We start from the raw sequence: 22454 nt of genomic DNA, 5'->3' as shown, positions 1-22454 counted from the left end.
GGAATAAAATCTGGGTAGGCCTAATAATCAAAAGACATAAAAGCTCGAACCAAAATACTAAAACTATTAGTATAACAAAGACAATTTTTCTGGCAATTGGTTTATTGCAGACAGATAAGAAAACAACTTCATTTCAATTTTCCCTAGTCTATTTCATATAACAATTTGTTTAATACAAGCGGAAACATTTCATATGTTGCTGGTTGCCATGGCATTAATACATGTAAATAAAAACTACCATTACCTCTGAAAATATAATTTTACAAAAATTATAAAATTAAAATATATATTTATACAGTTCATCTGATATCTTTAACGTCAATAAAAAAAAAAGATGAATAATGGTCATTACATATTTAATTTCAAAATATAAATTATGAACAATGCAAATAATATTATTTAAGTTGTCTTATGTCGCATTATTTAATAAAGTAGGCCTAATATAATTGTTCAGTGACGGATTCATTCGTTTTTTGGCTGATTATAGTGTGGTAAGAGGTAAAACATGGGTAGCGCTAGTGGTGTGCTCTTCCCCTTTTGACAGCTAAAATGAAATTATTAACTACTTTTTGATATCTATTTTTGACAGAATATTAATATATATAGAGATTCATGGTTTAAAAATATTGGATCCGCCCGGCCCTCGTAAAGTTAATAGTGTGAAAATTATGGGGAATGGCGTAAAATTTGTGTAAATTGTTTTGTAGGGCTAGCCAAGGGTGATGAAAAACCCCGATCATTGACCATAACAAAACCCACAACTAAAATTACATTTAATGCAGTGTCATACCAAACCATAACAAAATATTTTAACCTAAATAAAAAAATACCAAGCAATGTATAAAATATTGGCAGTTAATTTGAAAATCTTATAAACAATTGTGTGTTGTTATTAGTATTATGGTTCAACAATAGATTTATTATAAGAAATTTACTAAAATATGATTACAAATTTTTAATCAGAATAAAAGTATTAACTATTTCAGTACAATAGAAAATAGAAGACAGGTTAACTGGTATAGTATGCAAAATTTGGTTCATTATTCAGGCTCAAATATAAATAAAAAAAGTTTGTTTATGAACAACATATTTACCGTTTCTTTAAGTTTAAATTTTTGAGACATAATGGGTTAAACCCAACCCACCAATGATTTGTAATATTTTTGTAGATTTTTCCCTTTTTAAAATAAACTGGAGATTTCACATATGTAAGAAAAACTATAATAACACATAAAACTATGCATACTGTATATTTAAGTTCACAAAAAAAATTATGAAAATTGTTTTTTTTAATTTGGTATGGTTGTGGAGGGCAATTGAAACATTTTTTTTATATATTTATTTAATTCGTATATATATAGAGTATGATGTGGAAACTATAAATATATGTTTATGAAATGAATGATATATATAGCAATTACCATTTAATTCTTAATAATTTGTGACAGCTTTGATATTTATATTTAATATTTAAGTTGATGCAAAGTACCACTTTTATTTGTAAAGAACTATTTTGTACATTAAACAAAAACAATTTTTGCATTATGGTCAATGTTTTTCCCAAGCCACAGCCAGAATACATTGCTTTTAGTATGTAACCAATTTGAATTATGTGTTTCACAGATGGGAAAAAAGGTTAAAGCTCATATAAAAAACTTTTTTTTTCATTTCATATTCTTGAAAAAACACTTCAGACTATAAAAAACCCACCAAATTTAATGATTCAAAAAACAGAATTTTTAAAAAATATTTTAAAGATGTATTGTCCTCCAAAAACATGAACAATTAAGATTAATTAAATCAGACTTTGAATATGTTATTTTGTAGTTTTAATAAAGTTAATCACTTCCATAGAAAAAAAAAAATGTTTTCACTTACAAAATGACAAAATAAATGGTTAAATTTCACCAAAAAAACATTGGCTGGCAGCCAATTTGACCATTTTTTTGCTTTAAATTACATTTTTTAAGGTAAATACCTTTTTTTTTTCGATCGAAATTTTGGTTGGATAATTATTATGTGACATTAAAATGGCATATTAAAAAAAAAAAAATTTCAGGGGGACAATACATCTTTAAGTTAGGTTTGTATATAACCATAACTAGTATGGTATGAATTGTATAAGTCATGTCTTATTCGTGTGTATACTGTATGTTAAAAAAACAAGTATCAATGTATCTAACGAAAAAAACTGGGACATTACACCTGCATTCCTACAACAAATTATTATACTGTACTTATTTTTAGTCTTAGTGTCTCTGTGAATAAGAGAGATAAATAAATATATATATGACAATTGATAGTATCTATGCTAACATCTTAAACCATTTCAAAAAAAGAAAGAAAAAACTTAAATAGCATTTTAAATTACAAAAAAATCTACCTTTTGTTCTTTATACAATCTAAAATCATTGTTTTCATACACATTTTTTCACCACAAACCAATCTTATTATTAGACTTGTTTATTTTTTTTATTAGTGAATTTTTTTATCATCAAAAACATTCAAATACAGTAAAAAAAAACTTACGAATCACAGTCGTACGTAAATAAATAAGTCTGTACATTAATGTGTTTGCATGGCAAAGAAACATTTGCTGAAATGTTGAAGTAACATTTGCAGTACACCATGCGATTCGTTAAAAGTTGAAAATGTTTGGTTGTTATCTAGAAGTTATATTTGTTACTTACGTAATATCCTAATGTTTACATTTGAATTATGAAATAGAAGAAAACTACAAATTATTAGTACTACACACAACTACAATAATTTTTCATTCATGTTGCTTTTTATGTATTACACTACAGAATTGCTGTACAAAGAAGCCTATTCCTTACTCCATGACCTGCACTTAAGGTGGCAGCATACACCACGATCTACATTTGCCTTTATAAAGGACAACATATGACCTGTGACATTTGGTCATGTTGCTTTTTTATACAAATAAAAATACTGATACAATTGGCCAAGAAGTGGATGAAACTAATCAAGCATGAAGCCAGAGGAGGTTCGTGGGCTTCTAACAAATCCCCTTTGTCCTGAAGTTCCCTTAAAAACTAGAGATCAACAGTGGAAGAAATGTTAATATGTTTAGCTCATGAGTATTTTTTTTTACCAATTCTACATAAGTAAATTTCCTTTTGTCCCTCTAACAATCCTGTGCCTACAGGCATAATAAATTCATATTATGATTGTGGGGATCAAATTTTATACTTGTAAGACAAACAATTATACGAAATTAACAGTGTGAAACATGTTTAAAGAAAGAAAGTTTCCATTGGGAAGAGGATTGGGTAGAATAGGGGGAAGAATTCTTGTATTATCCATGCATCTTATATCAGTAAAAATTTGGCAGTTGCCGCCAAAATTCCGCTCTGATTGTTGCATTATGGGAGATTGGTCGACAAGTGCAAGCATGGTCCTCTCTTGTCAAGATGTACAGTATTATTCTAATCTCCATAGTAAATGTGCCTCTTGCATTAATGATAAGTAGACACAGTGTATATTGAAAAAAGTTTAAGAGATTTTGACTATATTTCACTCCCATCTTCTTGCACAATGTGCTATATTACTTACACCAAAAAGTGCATGTTCTCAGGGCAATTCAATCCTTTGGCTCCTATGGCTGTTGATTAGCAACTGTTTAGAATGGCATTATCTTTAAGTACCACTTTAAACAATATTCCGCATACAATGACAATATTACTAAACCTCTGCTACGGCTGTGGTAATCCGCACTTGGCGAAGTTTTTCTAACCGTTTTTTTAGATGGCCTTTTTCTGTTTCCAATTCTTCAACTTGATCTCTAAGGGTACGGTTCTAGAAGAAAATCAATGAGACCATAATATTAATATAAATAATAACATAAATATCATTGTACTGTGTATATATCATATATATATATTTGGGTATTGTACTACAGTATAATACAGTTGCATTTCAAAAAAGGCTTACAAGCTGTGTGATAAATTGAAATGCCATTTTTCATTCAGTTAGGTTTCTACTCTAAAGGGTATATTAGATAATGTGCCCAAATTGCGTACCATATTCTAATGTCCAATTATGCTAACCATGTATGTATATGTATAAATGATATATTTTTCATTTAGAATAGAAGCAAAGAAAAATGCATGTTACTCCCAGAAGTGGGTGGATGGGGGAGGGTATAAAGGTTAATCGGTTGTGTAGTTTTTTTTTATTACTACTTACCTCTCTGTTCAGTTTCCTTTTGTCTGATTTTAATTCTTCTTCTGTTTGTTCTGCCAATTCTTGGGATTGTTTATATCGTTTCACCTGACCTTCTAACCGTGAATTCTGAAACAATAATAAAAAGCAAACAAAAGTTGATGAAAAATAAACCACCATAAATTATTCTTCAATTACAGGATGGAAAACACATGCTTTCTAAACCAAGTGTCATACATGAAAAACCATGGAGTACAAACTACAGGGTAATATGTGTACTTACAGTGCTTTCAAGGTTTGTGAGTTCCTGCTCTGCCTTTTGAAGTTTATATTTTATATCATTAACCTGTTTTGTGGCTTCTCCTAGAAAGTAAAAAAAAAGTTTATGATGAATATGATGCCCTATTAAACATAGAGTATATCCTGTTGGAAGTAGTACCAAGGACCAATACATATATAATTTGTATTTTAAGACTTTCATTGGGCATGTTGCCCGATTATTCTAGTTCATCTGCGTATTATAGTATGTCCATTTCCAGACAGTAAACAGTACAGCAGACATTTTTAATATTTCCTAACACTATATACATATAAATCTACATTGCAATGACGAGGTGTCATATTGGCTAAATTAATAATTTGATACATTTCTAAAATGACAATATGAAATTTTTTCATTGCTAAAATGTCAAAAAAACAGGAGAAAACAGGATCACTATACTTTTTTTTATAGTCAGTTAATTCCATTCACTACACATTCAGACGTACCCATAACAAAGTATCTGGTAGTGACTATAGAATGGACCTGTGATAACAACAAGCCTTTTTCCAAAATGGTTATGCATGTTTTTTCCTTTGGGCCCTGCTTAGGGACCCCAGTAACCGCTGGGGCCCTTAGGATAAGCCGTTATGGCACTGGATTGATGACTGATTGATTGAACTTACTTTGTATATCATATGCATTTATATCAGGTCCATTTGATAAGGGTGCTTGTGCGGTTCTCCTTCTTTCAGCCACCGCTACTTTGTCCCTTTCATTTTCTAAATCAATTTTAAGTAATCTAATCTATGAAATCAAAGAAAGCAAAAAATAAAATTAATTATACAGTTATATTGAATTTAGTTTTTACAATATACAATCACAAATTAAATGACCATAACTATTTAACATACACAAATTTAAGGTAAATAAACAAAATTTATTACATTTTTTTAATATAGTAAAAAGTGTCATTCTGCAAAAGTAAAATGAAATTTATAAAAAAAAAAACAAGTATATTGCAGTTAAATTTAAAATGAATGATGAATCTCAAACATCAAACAAACTTTGTTCATGATACAAAATAACTTGAATATTTAAATTTAAAGAATCAATACAAAAACTATTTAGAATGTTAATACAGTAGGTATTTTATGACGACATAAAACTACTAAACATACACAGTACAAAATTACTGTAATCTGATACAGTATGCGTCTTTTATATTGCCACATTCTTTAATTTTGTTTACACAAATTCCAGGAATATCCATGCTTTTCAAACAAAATCTCATAATGAAGTCAGTAAACACACATTCACACTGCATTCTCTCAAAATAATGCCTTTTCAATGTGCCATTAACCTCAGATAAAAAAAAATTGCATATAGCTAAAAATAACTTTATAACAATAACAAAATAAAACATCTACCTTCAAAAGCATTTTTTATCTTTAACAAATTATCAAAACAAATGATCAAAGGTCAGCACTAAATTGTTGATTGAATTGGTAACATGGGATAAACAACAAAGGCTGTGTTCGGACGTAAAATCAGTTACATGTGTAACTTTACATGTGTAATCAGTGATCGTTCGGACAATAAACAATTTACACGTGTAAACTAACAAACAGGTCATATTTCATGCATCTCTTAACACTATTAAGGTCAAATTGCTCCTTATCTTGCGGTTAATCAGCTTGCGGTTTAAGGTGTAATTGAAAAATCCACCTCATGAGGTGGTTTTTTAAACAGCAAGTTTATCTCAAAATTTACACCACACGCGACCATCACACGTGTAAATTTGTTCCGTCCGAACGGGCTCAGAGTACTGTTTCTTGTTAGCTCTTCTTTTACGCAAAGTTCATACTATAATCAACCTGCCCATGCCTTGATTGCAAATGTATGTTGTTAAGTGATTGTTATGTTTTACTGCATGTAAGCACAGTATATTTTCAAATTACCTCTTCTAGTAGTTGTTTCTTTTCTTCCACAAACTTTTTAAGTCGCACATCCAGAGGACCTTCGCCAACCATTTCCAGCATCTCAGCAGCTTCTGGTGAAACCACAACTATTGCTCCTACTTTGTCTTTTAATTCTTTTTCATTTCCTTCACCGTTCTCTCCAACCAATATTAGACCATGTTCCTGAATAAATTATAAATATAGGTTATTATGTTTTGCACAGAAATGGTGGTACAAAAATGTAAAAATACTTCAATTGTAAAAGACTATATACAGATAAATGATTAGGAGCTGTAAGAAATTAATAAATGAAAAAAAAGTGTCTGAGGGATGCCATTTATAAGAAGGAGGGCTGACATGTGTCCAAAGAGTTCTGCTATGGGCCTGAGGAGGGCTACCATGTTTCTGAGGGGGATGCCATGTGTCAGATGAGGGCTGCCATGTGTTAGAGGAGGGCTGTCATGTGTCTGACGAGTCCTGCCATGTATCAGAAAAGGGCTGCCATGTATCAGAGGAGTCGTGCCATGTATCAGAGGAGGGCTGCCATGTGTCTGACGAGTGCGGCCATGTGTCTGAGTGGCTCTGCCATATATCAGAGGAGGGCTGCCATGTGTTTGACGAGTGCCGCCATGTGTTTGAGGGGGGCATGCAATGTATCAGAGGAGGGCTGCCATGTGTCTGATGAGTCCTGCCATGTATCAGAGGAGCGCTGCCATGTGTCTGACGAGTGCCGCCATGTGTCTGAGTGGCGCTGCCATGTGTCAGATGAGTGTTGCCATGTGTCTGCGGAGGGCTGCCATGTGTCTGCGGAGGGCTGCCATGTGTCTGCGTAGGGCTGCCATGTATCAGAGGATGGCTGCAATGTGTCTGAGGTGCGCTGCCATGTGTCTGATGAGTGCTGTCATGTATCAGAGGAGGGCCACCTTGCATCTGCCGAGTGTTGCCATGTGTCTGCCGAGTGTTGCCATGTGTCTGCGTAGGGCTGCCATGTGTCTGCGTAGAGCTGCCATGTGTCTGCGTAGGGCTGCCATGTGTCTGCGTAGGGCTGCCATGTGTCTGCGTAGGGCTGCCATGTGTCTGCGTAGGGCTGCCATGTGTCTGCGTAGGGCTGCCATGTGTCTGCGTAGGGCTACTATAGGTAAGGATTTATGGAAATTGTGACATGAAAATGATTACCTCTATTAGTTTGTCTCTCTGTTCTAACATTTCTCTAAGAATTGAAACTTCATTATGTAATCCTGCTGCTTCTCGTTTTTTAAACTCTAAATCCTGTGAATAAAATGACAAAACACAGTGATATTAAAAATCATTACGGAAATGCCAAATAAAATAAAAGTTTATATCATATCAATGTACAAAGGTTAAATTTCGATTCATATCAACATTTTTAAATTTGTAGGAATGCAGTATGGTTACCAGATACATTGACTCTCTGACTATCTATTAACTATTTCAATTATGGTAATATTATAGTGGAAATAATATTCCAGTCATTAAGCTTTTGGTATTGGTATTTAATAATTGTAACCTTTGATGATACAGATTTTTCAAAATTGTATTCACTGTGTTGTCTACATGGTAAATTCACATTATAGCGGTGTGTGGCCAAGCGGTTAAAAACAGTGGAACTGTATACCTTGCCATATTAACATCGGCAAGGGTTCGAGCCTCACTCGCTCCATGGTTGTGGTGGTAGAGCGAGTCTTTTCGGATATGGACTATAATCCGTAGGTCCAGTGTACACATGGCTCATGTGCATGTGAACCTAGTACATCTTTCGAGACGAGTAGGAAATTACCCCGGTGTACTAGTATACACACAGCCACTGTCACTCATCAAGAGGGTGATTGTCAGCATATGCTGTTTAGTTTCACCCTTTATAAATAAGGTGTAATAAAATAAAATAGCAAAGGTGTGGGGAAAAAGTGAGTTTTACATGTTTCTATTTTGTTATAGTGAAAAACAGCAGTCTGTCAAAGGTGCAGCAGGGCACTAATACATTCAGCTAATAATAACTAATACAAACCCTATGTTTATCTCTGGCTTCTCTTTGAATTTCATACATCATCTCCTCTTGCTCCTCTAGGGTATCTTTTAATATATCAACCTCTGCAACCAAGGCGGCTTTCTCATTGTCCATTTGTGCATTTGTCATCATAGCCTTTTTGTACTTTTCCTCTAATTCTGATATTGTTATCTGTATAGTAAAATTAGAAATTTTGTATTACTGCAGTAATGCAGTTTGCTGCAGCACAGTTACTGCATAAATGATTCAGGTGCATGGTCAGTGTATCGTATAGAGACACGGAATGGCTAAACAAATAATAGCAAGCTTTCGTTTCAGAGGGTAGATAAAGGGCGAAGGTTAAATTGACAAAACACAGTTCGAAACAGGATGTCTTCTGTCATCTAATGTACCAAAATGAAAACCAGCTATTGAGTCATACTGGCACCAAAAGTTTCCTATTAATATAGGGTAAGCATGTCATCTATCAAAACTACTACAGTATACTGTAAATAAACTACATGTTGGAAAGTAAACAAAATCAGCACTAACTAAGCCAGCTTGGAGACAACTTAGAGAATCTAAGAATGTGAGGCTAGTTTACCTACAGTAGGCTAGGACAACACTCCATAGGCACAACTATGGGCATTTTTTATTTTTACTTTCCAAAAACAATTACAGTATATTGAAATTTCCAGGGCCTAGAGGTAGATATTCCTAAAAAATTACTCTTTTATTAGCTTCATTATGTTGGTCCAGCTGTGTGGTTATGTCCAAGAACCGGATTTTAGACTGCAAATTAAAAACACTGGGCTAGGGCAACAGGCTTTGTTTTAAGCCTGATTTTTGTGTAGTTAGACTAAAGGCTTAGGTTTATGACCTTTATTACAACAAGTCACCCCTAGTCTTCACAGCCAGATTAGTTAGAATATGACTTCTAAATCTGGCAATACCACATACCTTCATTGTACTCTGATCCTGGTCGGTGGAGTCTATACTCCCTCGTCTTGACGATGACGGACTAGCTGATGATGCATACGACGACACAGAAACTGCATGTTTGACAACAGGCTGTAAACAGCAAACAACAAACAAAATCAACAGATGGTTATAAACACAGTAAATCACAATTGAAAACTGAATATAATTTGCATTATAATAATAATAATAAATATGATAAGCCATCTGGTTTGAGAACTGTATGGGTCATAGGTCAATTTTTCTTGGTAATCATGTTTGTGATTCCTTTATTGAAAAATCAGTACTATCAGCATAATTGATCATAAATGTTGATAAATATTGATTAATGTTAAGCTCTGTCTACACTATCAAACTTTACGAGAAAAAAAAAATATATGATGTGCCCATATGGAAATGATGATATCATATCACTGCCATATTTGGGCATATCACTACCATATTTGGGATCACACTTTTTTTGTCAAATGTAGTTTAATAGTGTAGACAGAGCTTTAAACTAGGCCTAGGTAAAATTCACAAGACAATTTCTGTTAAAAATTAATAAAAAGTTGAGTGGGTGGAATACCAGAGATAACACATTCTAAGTATTTTAACCCTGATAGGAACAGGATAACATAAAAAAAGTGGTAAGCAATACCATATTCCATTCCCCAGAAGCCCTATTTTACAGTTCAAAATATACACTGTGTTAATCTTACATTTTTTTAAACAAAATTATCTTAACACCATGCATCAAATAAAAAGTTAAGTGCAAATCTATTCTTAAATTTAACCCATTCTAAAATTATTAATTGTTAATAAGCCATTCTAATGTATAAATTATTTAGCATTTTGTGTAAAGTTTACGTTAAATGTAAATTATTCAAATGAATAAACAGACTTTAATGTTTAAATCAGTCATGCAAATTTGATTGAGAGCTTCTTATTTAAATTGTAATTTAGAGTTAATTTAAATGTACAGTAGTATTGTACGTTTTATGAGATACCAGTTTGTGGCTGTTTGTGACAAGGTCAAAGGTCATTTATATGGTTTTTGAGGAGCTCTTCTGAGGCCTGTTTTTACCCTAAGCTTATTTCTTTGGGATTCTATAGAAACAGGTACAGTACCAGTGAATGTCATCATTAATAAATATTAATAATATCATATTAAAAAAATAAATGTTGAAATACAGTAAATAGCATTATTATGTCAGTATTCAAGCCAACCTAGGTAGTTTAAGCAAGTAATTGTTTTAATTGAAAGCTATTGTATTAATAAATGTGAAAAGTGTAAAAAATGCATAAGACTATAATAAGTAAGTGAGCATCAATTAAAAAACTAAAGCTGAAAGTTAAAAGGATTATTTAAAAACTTGCAACAGTTTTATAATATAAATGATCTATTTTCATTTTAGATTCCTGAAATACATAGTAGTCTTCTAGCAATGAACAAGAAATACAATCATAATTGTTAGGAGTTTATATTGATCAGTTACCATAGCAACACTGCAGGAATAATATAAACGGAGTATAGTGTTGTCTATTCTGTACCTTTGACAATAATAGTTTAATACAATCTGTATTGCATGAGTACTATTTAGTAAGTGCTGTATATCCTTTAGCTATCAAGGCTTCCCAACTCAACATCTCTCAACCCACCCACTTCTAAAGTCCAGCCTTTCATCCCACTCCCTCCTACCATACTTCATTCCATACAGTATATTCATCATGGCTTGCACCCCAAAATAACAATTCACAAAACTAAAGTAGTAAGAACCTTTCTCAATTACTTTCTGTTTACTACTGCTTGAGCACACGATTCTAAGTTCTGTATCTCTGCATGACATACATACAGTATGTCCAGTATCAAAGAAAAATTCTGTGAACAGAATCTCATGTGTATCACATGTGGTGCCTGTATCATCATCATGGAAGGTTAGGTTAAAGGTTAGGTTCGATGAGAAAGACATGAAACACATGAGAGTGAGGTGACTATATAACAATAATATTGAACATTTATAAAGCGCTCTACCGGAGTCTCACAGCGCAACATGAAAAGAAACAGGTGAGTTTTCAGGAGTATGATACTGGGCAAATTTAGATACAGTACAGAGAATCGGGTGGGTGGCTTGAGTTAAGTTAGACATTTGACATGCGACAAGTTCAACCAACAATATCTAACTGCTTTTTGCAGCATTTATCTTTTATTTTAAAATCTGCATTTAACAGTGGTTTAATATTGTTAATAAGGCGTTTATCCACATCCGTTAGTTCAGCATACCAAGTTCATTGAAAATTCAACTCCATCCAATTTTCTAAATTGTACACATTTCAGAATGATTTTAACTATTGAGAGATACAGTATGTAAAGGTGTCTATCATACTGTATCACTACCAAATTTAGGCATCCATACCAAATTACCATATAGGCACATTACTTTTTTTGTCAAACTAGTCTGATAGTGTAGACAGAGTTTAGAGAGTTCAAATGAGAAAAGCCATATTTGTGGGATGGCAATAATATTATACTTTACTATAGTATGATAATAATTGCTTAAAAAGTGGTTATTTAAAGTACCAAAAAAAAGATGCAGTTAAAATATTCAAGGGCGAATTTACACATGAAATGAACAAGAGGCAATATTATATGTTGAATGAAATTGGATTAAGGTGGTGCATGCCACAAAAAAAAAAATATGAATGCAAATGTTCATGTAATGTAAAGGAAAAGTAAGAGAAATGATGAATACTACAGCCAACTCCTTTTCAGGTAACATCCCTATTAAAGGGACACTTTAGATCTCTTAATAGAAGTTATACTGTAATTGGTTTGGGCAATTGTACAAAAAAATTTTTTTATATAAAATCATAATGACTTTGCAAAAATTAGTCTCCAATATCAGTTTAGAAAAGATGCTATAAAAGAGTATGCTACTGCTATAGAAAAATAAAAAAAAAAGATTTAGAACTAATAATCAGTCATGGAATGTGAATTAGTTAGTCACTTAAACTGTAATCATTTAAGAAACATGTAAAGAATTTGGATGGAGTTTAATTTGCATAATATATGAACTTTGACCAGTTGATAAACTCACTATTTCTTGGGGACCATCTGGTTCTGCAACTCCTGTTTTATCAAAAGCCTTCAAAGAAAATTAATTCTTACATAATCTACTTTGGAAAATGTTAAATAAAGTAAAATGAATTTAAATTAAATTGTTAATGAATCAAATATTTCAGTTATTAAAAAAAAAGTAAATATAATGATAAAACTACGTACGGGTTCATGTCAAATGTATTCTATTGCAGTTACTGCAGGAAGCTATATTTTGTTAATTAACTGTTTATTACCAGTAACTGCCTCAAAAATAAAATCATCTGCCAAAAAAAATGTATTTACTGCAGTAACTGCAGCAGACTGATTTTCACATGATCCCTAATTGTGTATAAAACAAAAAATAATGACAATACAGTTTATATAATGAAACAAACAAATGCATGTGTATGAGGAATTATTATGTTTTTAATTACATCATCTGTTTACTTACAATTCTTTTTTCTCCCTTGGCCTTCTCAAATTCTTTATCCATTGCATCTTCAGCCTGTTAATAAAGATAATAATAATAATAAATAATTTGATCAGTTATATTTGTGGATATGATGAAAGAGAGTACAGTATAAAACCAACATGAGGCATTCCCATACTATAAAGAAGTCTTATGATCAACAATAGGAGTGATTTATTTCACAAAGATAAAAAGTGAAACTACAGTAGATTGAGAACAACAATCAATTTTTCTGAAGATACAGTACAGTATGTCTGCTTTAAAAAATGCCTGCTTAGCTGTGCATCAATATTACGGTGTATAGTAAATTAAAACGATCATTGTATATTTTAAGAATTTTACAAAGATGTCTTTCTTTGCCATCAAAACTTAAATTGTCACTGTTATATTGTTACAATTACATTGTTTTATTTTATACAGAAGCTCTGTCTACACTATCAAACTTTATGTTACAAAAAAAATGTGATGTGCCCATGTAATGTAACGATGATATCATATCACTGCTATATTTGAGCATATCAATACCATTTGGGAACATAACACTTGTTTTTGTCAAACTAGTAGACAGAGCTTTACATACCAACATCAAATGGCGATCATCAGACTCAATCTTCATGTTAGTGTTGTAGGATTCCACTCTCTAATGTTAATATATCATTATTACTCATGATATTGATAAATTAACCCAATATCCTCTTTGCAAATGAAGTGGGAAAACCCAAGAAAGCTAGCAATAACACCCAGTGTTGATGAAATGGTAGAATTTGATCTATGTATTATTTCATCATGCCAACTATTAATGTAAAGCTAATCACATGCTTCACTTCATGTCATAATGTTATCAAGACAGTCTCATGTTTATCTCACTTACTATATTATTAGTATTAATTATTATATTATTAAAGTAGTCCTTGTTTTGTTGGTACCATTTTTTGTCAACACTGATGATTTATTATACTTTCTTGTGTAACTAAATATTTCTAATATATACAAATGCAACATATGATTATGATCCAACTATCAGTATGAACCGAACCTTTAAGGCCAATTAAGTACATACGAATTCCTATGAAATCAGATTTTTAGAAATGACTAATATTGAGAATGTGACATCAATTATTATGTTTTAATAAATAAAGTCATAAACAGTTACCATGTTTACTTATTTATATGACTAATTAGTAATATAATATTTGTTTATTGTAGGTCAAGGACAATTAATAATTAGAAAATATTATAGTGCAAATGTGTTACTGTTAATTAATAGAGTATCATTTCTCTAGTATTTAGTCTATATTTTAAAAAAAGGACATGATCATGAGATGAGCCAGAGATCGTACCTTCTATTCTACTTTACAAAAACCTGCCGAGAGACAGGCATTCAACTGAAGACACGGAGAACTACCAACCTCAGACTTCACAGTAAATGCATTTCGATCTTTTGTAAATTTAGTAAACAGTTAAAATTATTGTGTTACAAGACATATTAGAGGAGGATGTTAAAAAATTGTTAATTTCCTGGTGAAATTTGTTCTTATTTTTGTGTTTTGTGATTTACTATCCAAAATAAAAGAAATGAATGAATAGGTCTACAAACGTCAACCACACGTCTAGAAGCGTGTGATTACCGATATTTTCTACAGGGGGCTGGTGAAAAGTGGGCCTGATGATGATGTACTGTAGTTTACAGTACAGTGATGATTATTTGGTCCCTGTTTTTAACTGGACATTAATGCCTACAGTAGTATAACAAATTACATTTGTATACTAAAATAATCTACAATGTCTACAACAATCAATTAAACATTGTGAACAAACCAGTCAATTCTATGAGACACGGCAGCCAACCTGCTATTGTTATGCTGTGTGGCTATCAGTGATGATATCACAAAATAATAATATGCGTACTTATACCAACCTCTTTTTGTTGCCGTTCTAGCTCTCGCATTCTAATATCCCGAGCCTCAGCTCTGGCTTGTCTTCTTGCAGCCAAGCGAGCCTCCGCCTAGAGTAAAGAAAAATCAACAATCAAACAAAAGTTTATAGATCAGGAAATAATACATTAAAAAAAAACAATCCTGACTTAAATATTCCCTATTGACTTCAAATTCAAATAGTAGCATCATTAACATATCACTCGGCGGCAATATAAACAATGAATTTACATTATAAAGTGAAACTAGGCAATCAATTCTATACAATACAATACAATGTAAAAACAGACAGGTATTAAAAAAGAAAAACCTGTTTATTTTCAACGTACCTTTGACCCGAATAGGTAGCTGAGTAAAAAGTCTTTGAGAAAACACATACTGTACTTACTACTACTACTACTACTACAGTACTACTAGATAGTAGTAGTAGCAACTTATAAAATCATTTTATGATAGAATCATACTACAAGCTGATATCAATCATACTTTAGTTCCTGGTTCCAACAGGAAACATGTAATCCAAAACAGAAACCGATTCCAAGCTATATCTAGCAAGTATCGTTCATTTTTAGATAGCCAATCAACATACATCAAGTCCTATACAACTGTGTAGTGTAATCGGGTAATGTTTCTTTAAGGAAATTAATTTATTTAGAAGCTGTTTTTTTTTTTAAATTCTCATGTTGATCGCTGCTAATTGTACTGGTAGTGGATTTGTGAGGTTGTGCTAATTACAACCATGAGTCAACAGGTTCATAGATATGTCTCGGTGTTGACATGGTATCAAATGGTAAGGATTTGGTAACTTGTTGAATTAAACTACAGGCATTGAATGAGCCAATCAATGGTTGAGCAGTTTAAAGGCAGAGGGCATATAAGTAATAGGCTTTTACATGTGTACTGTATACTGCAAATTAGCATCATAGGTCAAACAGGTTTATGTCCCTGTGTTGACATATCGAATGGTAATGATGTTGGTTACTTGTTGATTACACACACACACATGGATATAGTTGTACAGGCATTACAGTATCAATCAATGGTCAGCACAGTCTGAAAGCAGAGGAAGTATTCTGTGATACAGTAGGCATGACCTCATGTCTTTCTTTCCATGGTTCTGGTATTTGTATAGTAGGGGCCCTCTCATGAGACAAGCTATTGCTTCTAGTGCGGGCCCCAGTTATTATTGTCAAATAACTGAATAAATGTATGAATGAATGACATGAATAATAAAGTAAAACTTGGGGTACAATGTACATCAATGCCTTTTTACATGTGCGAACTTTACGTTAACACTTCTTCTGAGGGACTTCTGTAGAGGGACTGACTGTATTTCAAACTAAAGTAACTTGGTTTTGGTATCCCCGTATCAACATAGGCACACTTGTATTGTATCCACTATCATCATTTCCCTAGTATAAGGACCTCTGTTGAGGACCTGTTTGGCTGCTAAGACCATGATAACATGACCACGAGAAGCATACTGTACAAAGATTAAAGTATAATCCAAGCATTCATATCTTTACAAAAATCACTATAAATGCTTCATAATCTAAGCCCCTAATTTTGTTTAAAACAAATATGTATTTTCAAGAGAAAAATTTTTTTTATAAGGTTTAAAATGTGGAGTATAGTATTACAGATTTTGTGTAGCCTCACAATAACATTTTTTGTTTGAAAAATGGTACAATGAAGCACAGTCCACAGTGACTTCAATTTCACATTTTCTATTTTACTTTTTAAACATACCAAAGTGTCCTATCTCAAATATCAAACTCACAAGCTGTGCCCTCACCTGTGCATGAAAAGTTTGAACATTGCTTTGAACTTAGCACATTTTCCACTCAAAATAAACTGATGTTTTATAGATTTATTGAAAACCTACATACAGTATTACTATTACACTGTACACTGTTTAAAGTTAATATTTTAATTAATGCATTTTTAACTACTGCAGGCCTTGTCTTTTAAGGTGAGTGAGTGCGATCACTCACCTAACACAACTGCTAAACTGCCCTTGAGGAGTGCGATTTACAACACGTTTAAATTTGGTAAACTTCTTCACACCAAAATACAAACAGCACACCTACAGCATCCCTGAATGTATTGAGGAGTGCAATTTGTAGCACCTTATCATTTTCAAAAGACAAGGCCTGCTACTATACAACCGATTACAAGATTACAAGATTTATCTTTTTTAAAACAAATTTAATGTATATTCTTTTTCTTTAAAAATTGCATTACTTTAAATTATATAAAATAAAAACTCGAACCTTGGAGACTCATTTAGCTCTGTAATTTTTAAACACATGTGTTTTTCTAGCAATAGTGACTGTGTAACTCAAAGAAATTCCCACTCACCTTCCTTTGTGTTTTTTTAAAGAAATAAATACTTTACACTTCAGGAAAAAAAGAAAGTCTGAGGAAATTTTGTTTTCTCTTTTGAAGGATGCAATTACAACTCATGCCACTAAAGTGATACTTATAGAAAAAATTAAAATTAACAAAATCCTGAAGAAAATTGCCCTTGAGGAGTGCGATTTACAACACATTTAAATTTGGTAAACTTCTTCACACCAAAATACAAACAGCACACCTACAGCATCCCTGAATGTATTGAGGAGTGCAATTTGTAGCACCTTATAATTTTCAAAAGACAAGGCCTGCTACTATACAACCGATTACAAGATTACAAGATTTATCTTTTTTAAAACAAATTTAATGTATATTCTTTTTCTTTAAAAATTGCATTACTTTAAATTATATAAAATAAAAACTCGAACCTTGGAGACTCATTTACAGTAGCTCTGTAATTTTTAAACACATGTGTTTTTCTAGCAATAGTGACTGTGTAACTCAAAGAAATTCCCACTCACCTTCCTTTGTGTTTTTTTAAAGAAATAAATACTTTACACTTCAGGAAAAAAAGAAAGTCTGGGGAAATTTTGTTTTCTCTTTTGAAGGATGCAATTACAACTCATGCCACTAAAGTGATACTTATAGAAAAAATTAAAATTACCAAAATCCTGAAGAAAATTATGGGAAGCACTATTGCTAAGCAGTAAAATTAATATCAGAATTACAGTAATTGTACAGACCAAAAACTTAAAAATGTAATTTGGCAGTGTCTTTCACATTCAATGAGCAGTTTCTAACATTAACTAGATAATGTTTAACATAATGTGTCCCCAGACGTCTTTATTTAATGTCTTCTCTAGATGAACATTAATGACGACATGTGCAAAAGCTTACATTCTTAATAATTGATTTCGAAATGTGCATGGTGTTGAGAATGTAATGGTATACAGTAGTATACAAGCTATCTATACCATCTGTCGTAGAATTATCTGTTCCGCATCAGCGGCCACTTATCTTCCACACAAATCCTTTGATATTTATTTCTAGGCAGTTCTATAAAAATCTATGGTAAAAATATTTCAATTGATATTTTATCTTTCTTTGAACTTGTTTTTTTAAATACTAATAACTACGAGAGAGCATACACATACATTTGTCCCTAATACTCATTTTGTACTGTACTGTATTTTTTAATAATAGTGATGAAAGTGATGTGGTTATTTTTATTGTAAAAATCCAAACAAAATGGTACATCTAACAGATTATAGTTAACTCTGACAGTTGATTTGATGAATGATTGTATAATTGTATGTATTTTTTAAGTAACACTTAATAACAGCCAACAAAAACTATTTTACAGGATAAGGCCTCGAATTTGGGGATTTTAGGGGCAAGGCCAGTTGGCCTCTGCTTTTCATTCATTTGAGGGACAGCCAACAACAACAATTTGACAGGATCAGGCCTCGAATTTGGGGATTTTAGGAGCAAGGCCAGTTGGCCTTCGGTTTTTTATTCATTTAAAACTCTGGTTTCAAGATAGAATGTTTACATCTTTAAGTAAAACTTTTTAAAATCAAAAAGAAAAAACAAACCTCTTTTGCTATAGAATCTAATGCTTGATCTTCTGCTGTATAAGCTCTAGATGTTCCACGTTCCCGTCTCCGACCTCCTGACCCCGGCTGACCTGGTGGAGGCGCTGTCGTGGTCGGAGATGTGGCTGACATATTGCGTGTCAGACTAGTGTACTAGAAAAAAACAGTTTGTAACACAATACATCTTTCCTTTTTGATTTTTTTGGTGTACAGTAATTAGTATTTGTAAAGTATTGACCAGGGAGATTACTAATGTAAACCTAAAAACTACGGCCGACGCTATCTCAAGACGACGTAATTGTCTGGATTGAACTCAGAAAGTACCAACGAGACAAGAAATTTTGTCGAGCCTTGTACGATGCTGTCTGAGTTTACCTCTATATTAAAATTGTTCATTATTGGGATTTTTTGTTAATGATTTCTACTGATAAGCGAATAAATATTAGGGCTACTGAATCTTGTGAAAACATATTATTATGTCTCTGTGTGCCAAAATATGGTCCTCCATAAAAAAAAGTTTTGGTAATATTACAGTTTTATTAGGTAAAAATAGATTAATACTAAACAGTGCAAAAATGTGCAGCATTCTGTCGATACGTTTTTATTTTAATACTCTGTATTTGTAATAATCAACATGATGATTGTGGGAACTAATAACGATCATTATACAGTGCATTATTGTATGGAAATGAGACTGAATTAGTCTCTATTATTGTATTATTACTAGTACTAGAGCAAGACTATGCTTATACAGTAGCCTGCCCTTGCTAGCATACCCTACTACTACGGTTCCAGGACGATTCGGCCCTGAGACAATTCGGCCAAGGACTATTTGGCCCACTTTTGGTGGGACAATTCGGCCCATTTTTGGGCCGAAACATCCCACTTTGTGGGGTGAAACGTCTGACTTTAGACCAAATTTATATTCTTTTTTTTTTGGTATTTATCAAGTTTTCAAAGATGTTTAACAATCCGTATTTTATTGATATTGACAATATTGATGTAATATATAATAAATTACTAAAAAATGTAATTTTATATTTATATTCAATTTATTATTTCGAAACCTTGTTTATTTCGTGCATTCGCCAAGCGGCCAACAGAGGGCGTAACTTGTTTACATCTTTCGCGTGTATAAAAATTGATCATTTTCGACAATGTTTTCAAAATGTTTGCTTTATTGCATCTTTATCCCTAGTAGTACTACCCACACAGTCTCTCTGAAAATAAAGTTTGGGAAAAAAACATTTTATTATGCTTATAAAATGCATATCAATCAAAGCTGATAAATTTAAGTCTGCCGCATCGTCTCAGGGCCGAATCGTCCCGTTACCACTACTACTACTATTCTACTAGGCCTAAGAGTACAAGGCCTAGGCCTAGCTATATTATCAACATGCAGCTACCAATCTGTGAATTTTTTGTTTTCGAATTAAAAAAACACTACCTAGGCCTAGGCCTAGGTAGGCTAGGCCTACAACTACAGCACGACGTACGTAGTTAGGGTAGGCCTAGTTAGGGTAGGCCTAGCTAGGCTATAAATAGCAATAATATTGTTTATTATGGTTTTCATTGTCGGAATCAATAGCAAAGTGACAGAGTGTATTGACTGTCATTACAATGATCCTAGCTAGGCCTAGGCCCAGTCAATGAAAATCAAAAGGAGGATAAGGCCTTCGATGTTATCGGTCTCGAACGCCTTTTTAACGGCGAGAGCACTCATCTTCAATGATCATCACTCTCACCAGTCACAGCATGAACTAAAAAACTCATGTCTTTCGACATAATTGAATGTATTGATGTTAACTCATCCTAGTGTAATTAAGCATATTAACAAATTATAAATATATATTAACCTTAGTTATTTCTTCAAATCTTATTTCACAAAACAAAAACCATGTAAAGAATTATAATAACAAACTTTAGATACCACTTCAGAATATTTCATACGCACATTCCGGATTTTGCAACCAAAAACACCCTAATAAAAATAGCGGAAGTAAGTCACGCGCCCTCTATTTTATATTACTCTGGTTCCCGTCGTCGTCGGTTTATAGGTACGAGAGGTCCGGAGACGTGATTGTACAACTTTACAATTGTATAATAATGTATACTCTGGTATGATCTTTAATTTTGTTCGTATTGTAATGAGTTTAAGTTAATAATATTAGATTTGAAAAAAAGCTTTTTCTTATCTAGTTATTTTGTCACCTTTCCCCTTGGACCAAACGCATATCTAACAGAAGAGCGATTCACATTGGTTATCCGAGGTTTTCTTGATAGAATCGGTGAAAGTCGACTAAATTCCTTACTTCCTTCAACACCCATTATACTTTCTGTATAAATACAAGATATAACTAGTCATTTATTATTTATTATTTAAGTATGTGTATTGTGTGTCGATCGGTCGGTATACTCAATCCCAGGCTGCAACCCGTCCGTCAGGAATCCGGCCGGACCACGGATTCGCCCGCTACCTTTGTCAGTAGTCGACGTGTATTATAAGTGAGTCAGCCTGTCAGTTATAGTCAACCATTGAGAGTCAGAGAGACTTCCAGTTTAAAGTTAGACTCCCGGTAGACTGTATAGAATGTCGTTAATATCCGCCAGTCAGTCAATTGTCACAATTTAAAAGCATTATATACGTCTCGGCCCAATTGAACAAAGATGGTTTTTCTACTACCGTATCTTAGAAGTACGCCTAATATATAGTTGAATAGATTCCCCGTATTTTACCTACCGTTAGATATTATGTGTAACTTGTTGTAGGCCTACCAACCGCCGCTTCGTCACTGAAAAGTGGTTTCGAATCTGAAAGTCGGATCACATTTTTTCCAATAATATCAGAATTGAAACCATGACTGGTGATCGGTGATTATCGGATGTCCGACAAGGCACTCCAAGGCAGTCCCTCATAACGTCACTTGGTGAAAAAAACAATAGGATGGTCTTACTGTATACCAGTATTGTGGCCAGTATCAAATCCATGGCTAGGTAAATATTGCCAATAAAAAAACGTTAATGACAATCTATTTGTGTACGTTGTTATACGAATATTATTGTTAAATTGTTATTATTAATTTTATTCATTTATATAAAAAAATCATTCCATGAAGTGAATATAAGCCTTCAATAATAACACGACAGAGACCAACCAACAATTGAGTTATATTGTTACCTCCATGAACCAACATTTAGGCATATCAGTGTGGTATGTGGTTTGAATGTTATAGAATTATAGACGATGGATGATTTAGCCTACATACCTGGAAAAGGGGAAAGAGAGAGAATGCGAGTGGGGTGTATGTGTGAGTTGCGAATTTTGACCATAAATACATTTCATCTTCACTTTTTAATTAATAAAATAAAGTAAATTCATTTCATTTTTCTCTGATACATATCATAATAGGTCTAATGTCTTTACATTAGACCTATTATGATATGTATCAGAGAAAAATGAAATGAATTTACTTTATTTTATTAATTAAAAAGTGATAATAGAGGGGTCAGTGATCCATTAGGCGCTATATTATACTGTTTATTATTATTATTATTTATAATCTTTAGAAAATCAGTTCTGCCATTTTTTTAAAAATTGGCAACAAATGTTTTTCAAGAAATTAAAAATGGTAGA

At 32.6% G+C, this 22454-nt stretch overlaps 1 protein-coding gene across 3 annotated transcripts; it reads right to left on the bottom strand.

The window, feature by feature from the left end:
- Positions 1-60: 60 nt before the first annotated feature.
- On the bottom strand, positions 61-21642 carry LOC140063666 (leucine-rich repeat flightless-interacting protein 2-like). Of its 3 annotated transcripts, XM_072110114.1 has the most exons (14): positions 21561-21642; positions 20677-21156; positions 18821-18973; positions 14855-14941; positions 12919-12972; positions 12466-12513; positions 9371-9481; positions 8432-8602; positions 7582-7674; positions 6406-6588; positions 5131-5251; positions 4469-4548; positions 4210-4314; positions 61-3819 (listed from the first exon to the last, which is right to left on the bottom strand). In XM_072110114.1, exons 3-14 carry the CDS (start codon positions 18950-18952, stop codon positions 3706-3708), a joined length of 1299 nt encoding a protein of 432 aa, XP_071966215.1. In that variant the 5' UTR covers positions 18953-18973; positions 20677-21156; positions 21561-21642; the 3' UTR covers positions 61-3705. The 3 variants fall into 3 exon arrangements, with proteins under 3 accessions (XP_071966215.1, XP_071966216.1, XP_071966217.1); XM_072110115.1 differs by lacking the exon at positions 12466-12513; XM_072110116.1 differs by lacking the exons at positions 18821-18973; positions 20677-21156; positions 21561-21642 and adding an exon at positions 15200-15778.
- Positions 21643-22454: the final 812 nt, after the last annotated feature.

This window comes from Antedon mediterranea, chromosome 1 (genome assembly GCF_964355755.1).
Source record: "Antedon mediterranea chromosome 1, ecAntMedi1.1, whole genome shotgun sequence".
NCBI classification, from domain to species: Eukaryota; Metazoa; Echinodermata; class Crinoidea; order Comatulida; family Antedonidae; genus Antedon; species Antedon mediterranea.
The sequence above is the reverse complement of the archived record's forward strand: the minus strand, read 5'-3'. Positions and strand labels throughout refer to the sequence as shown.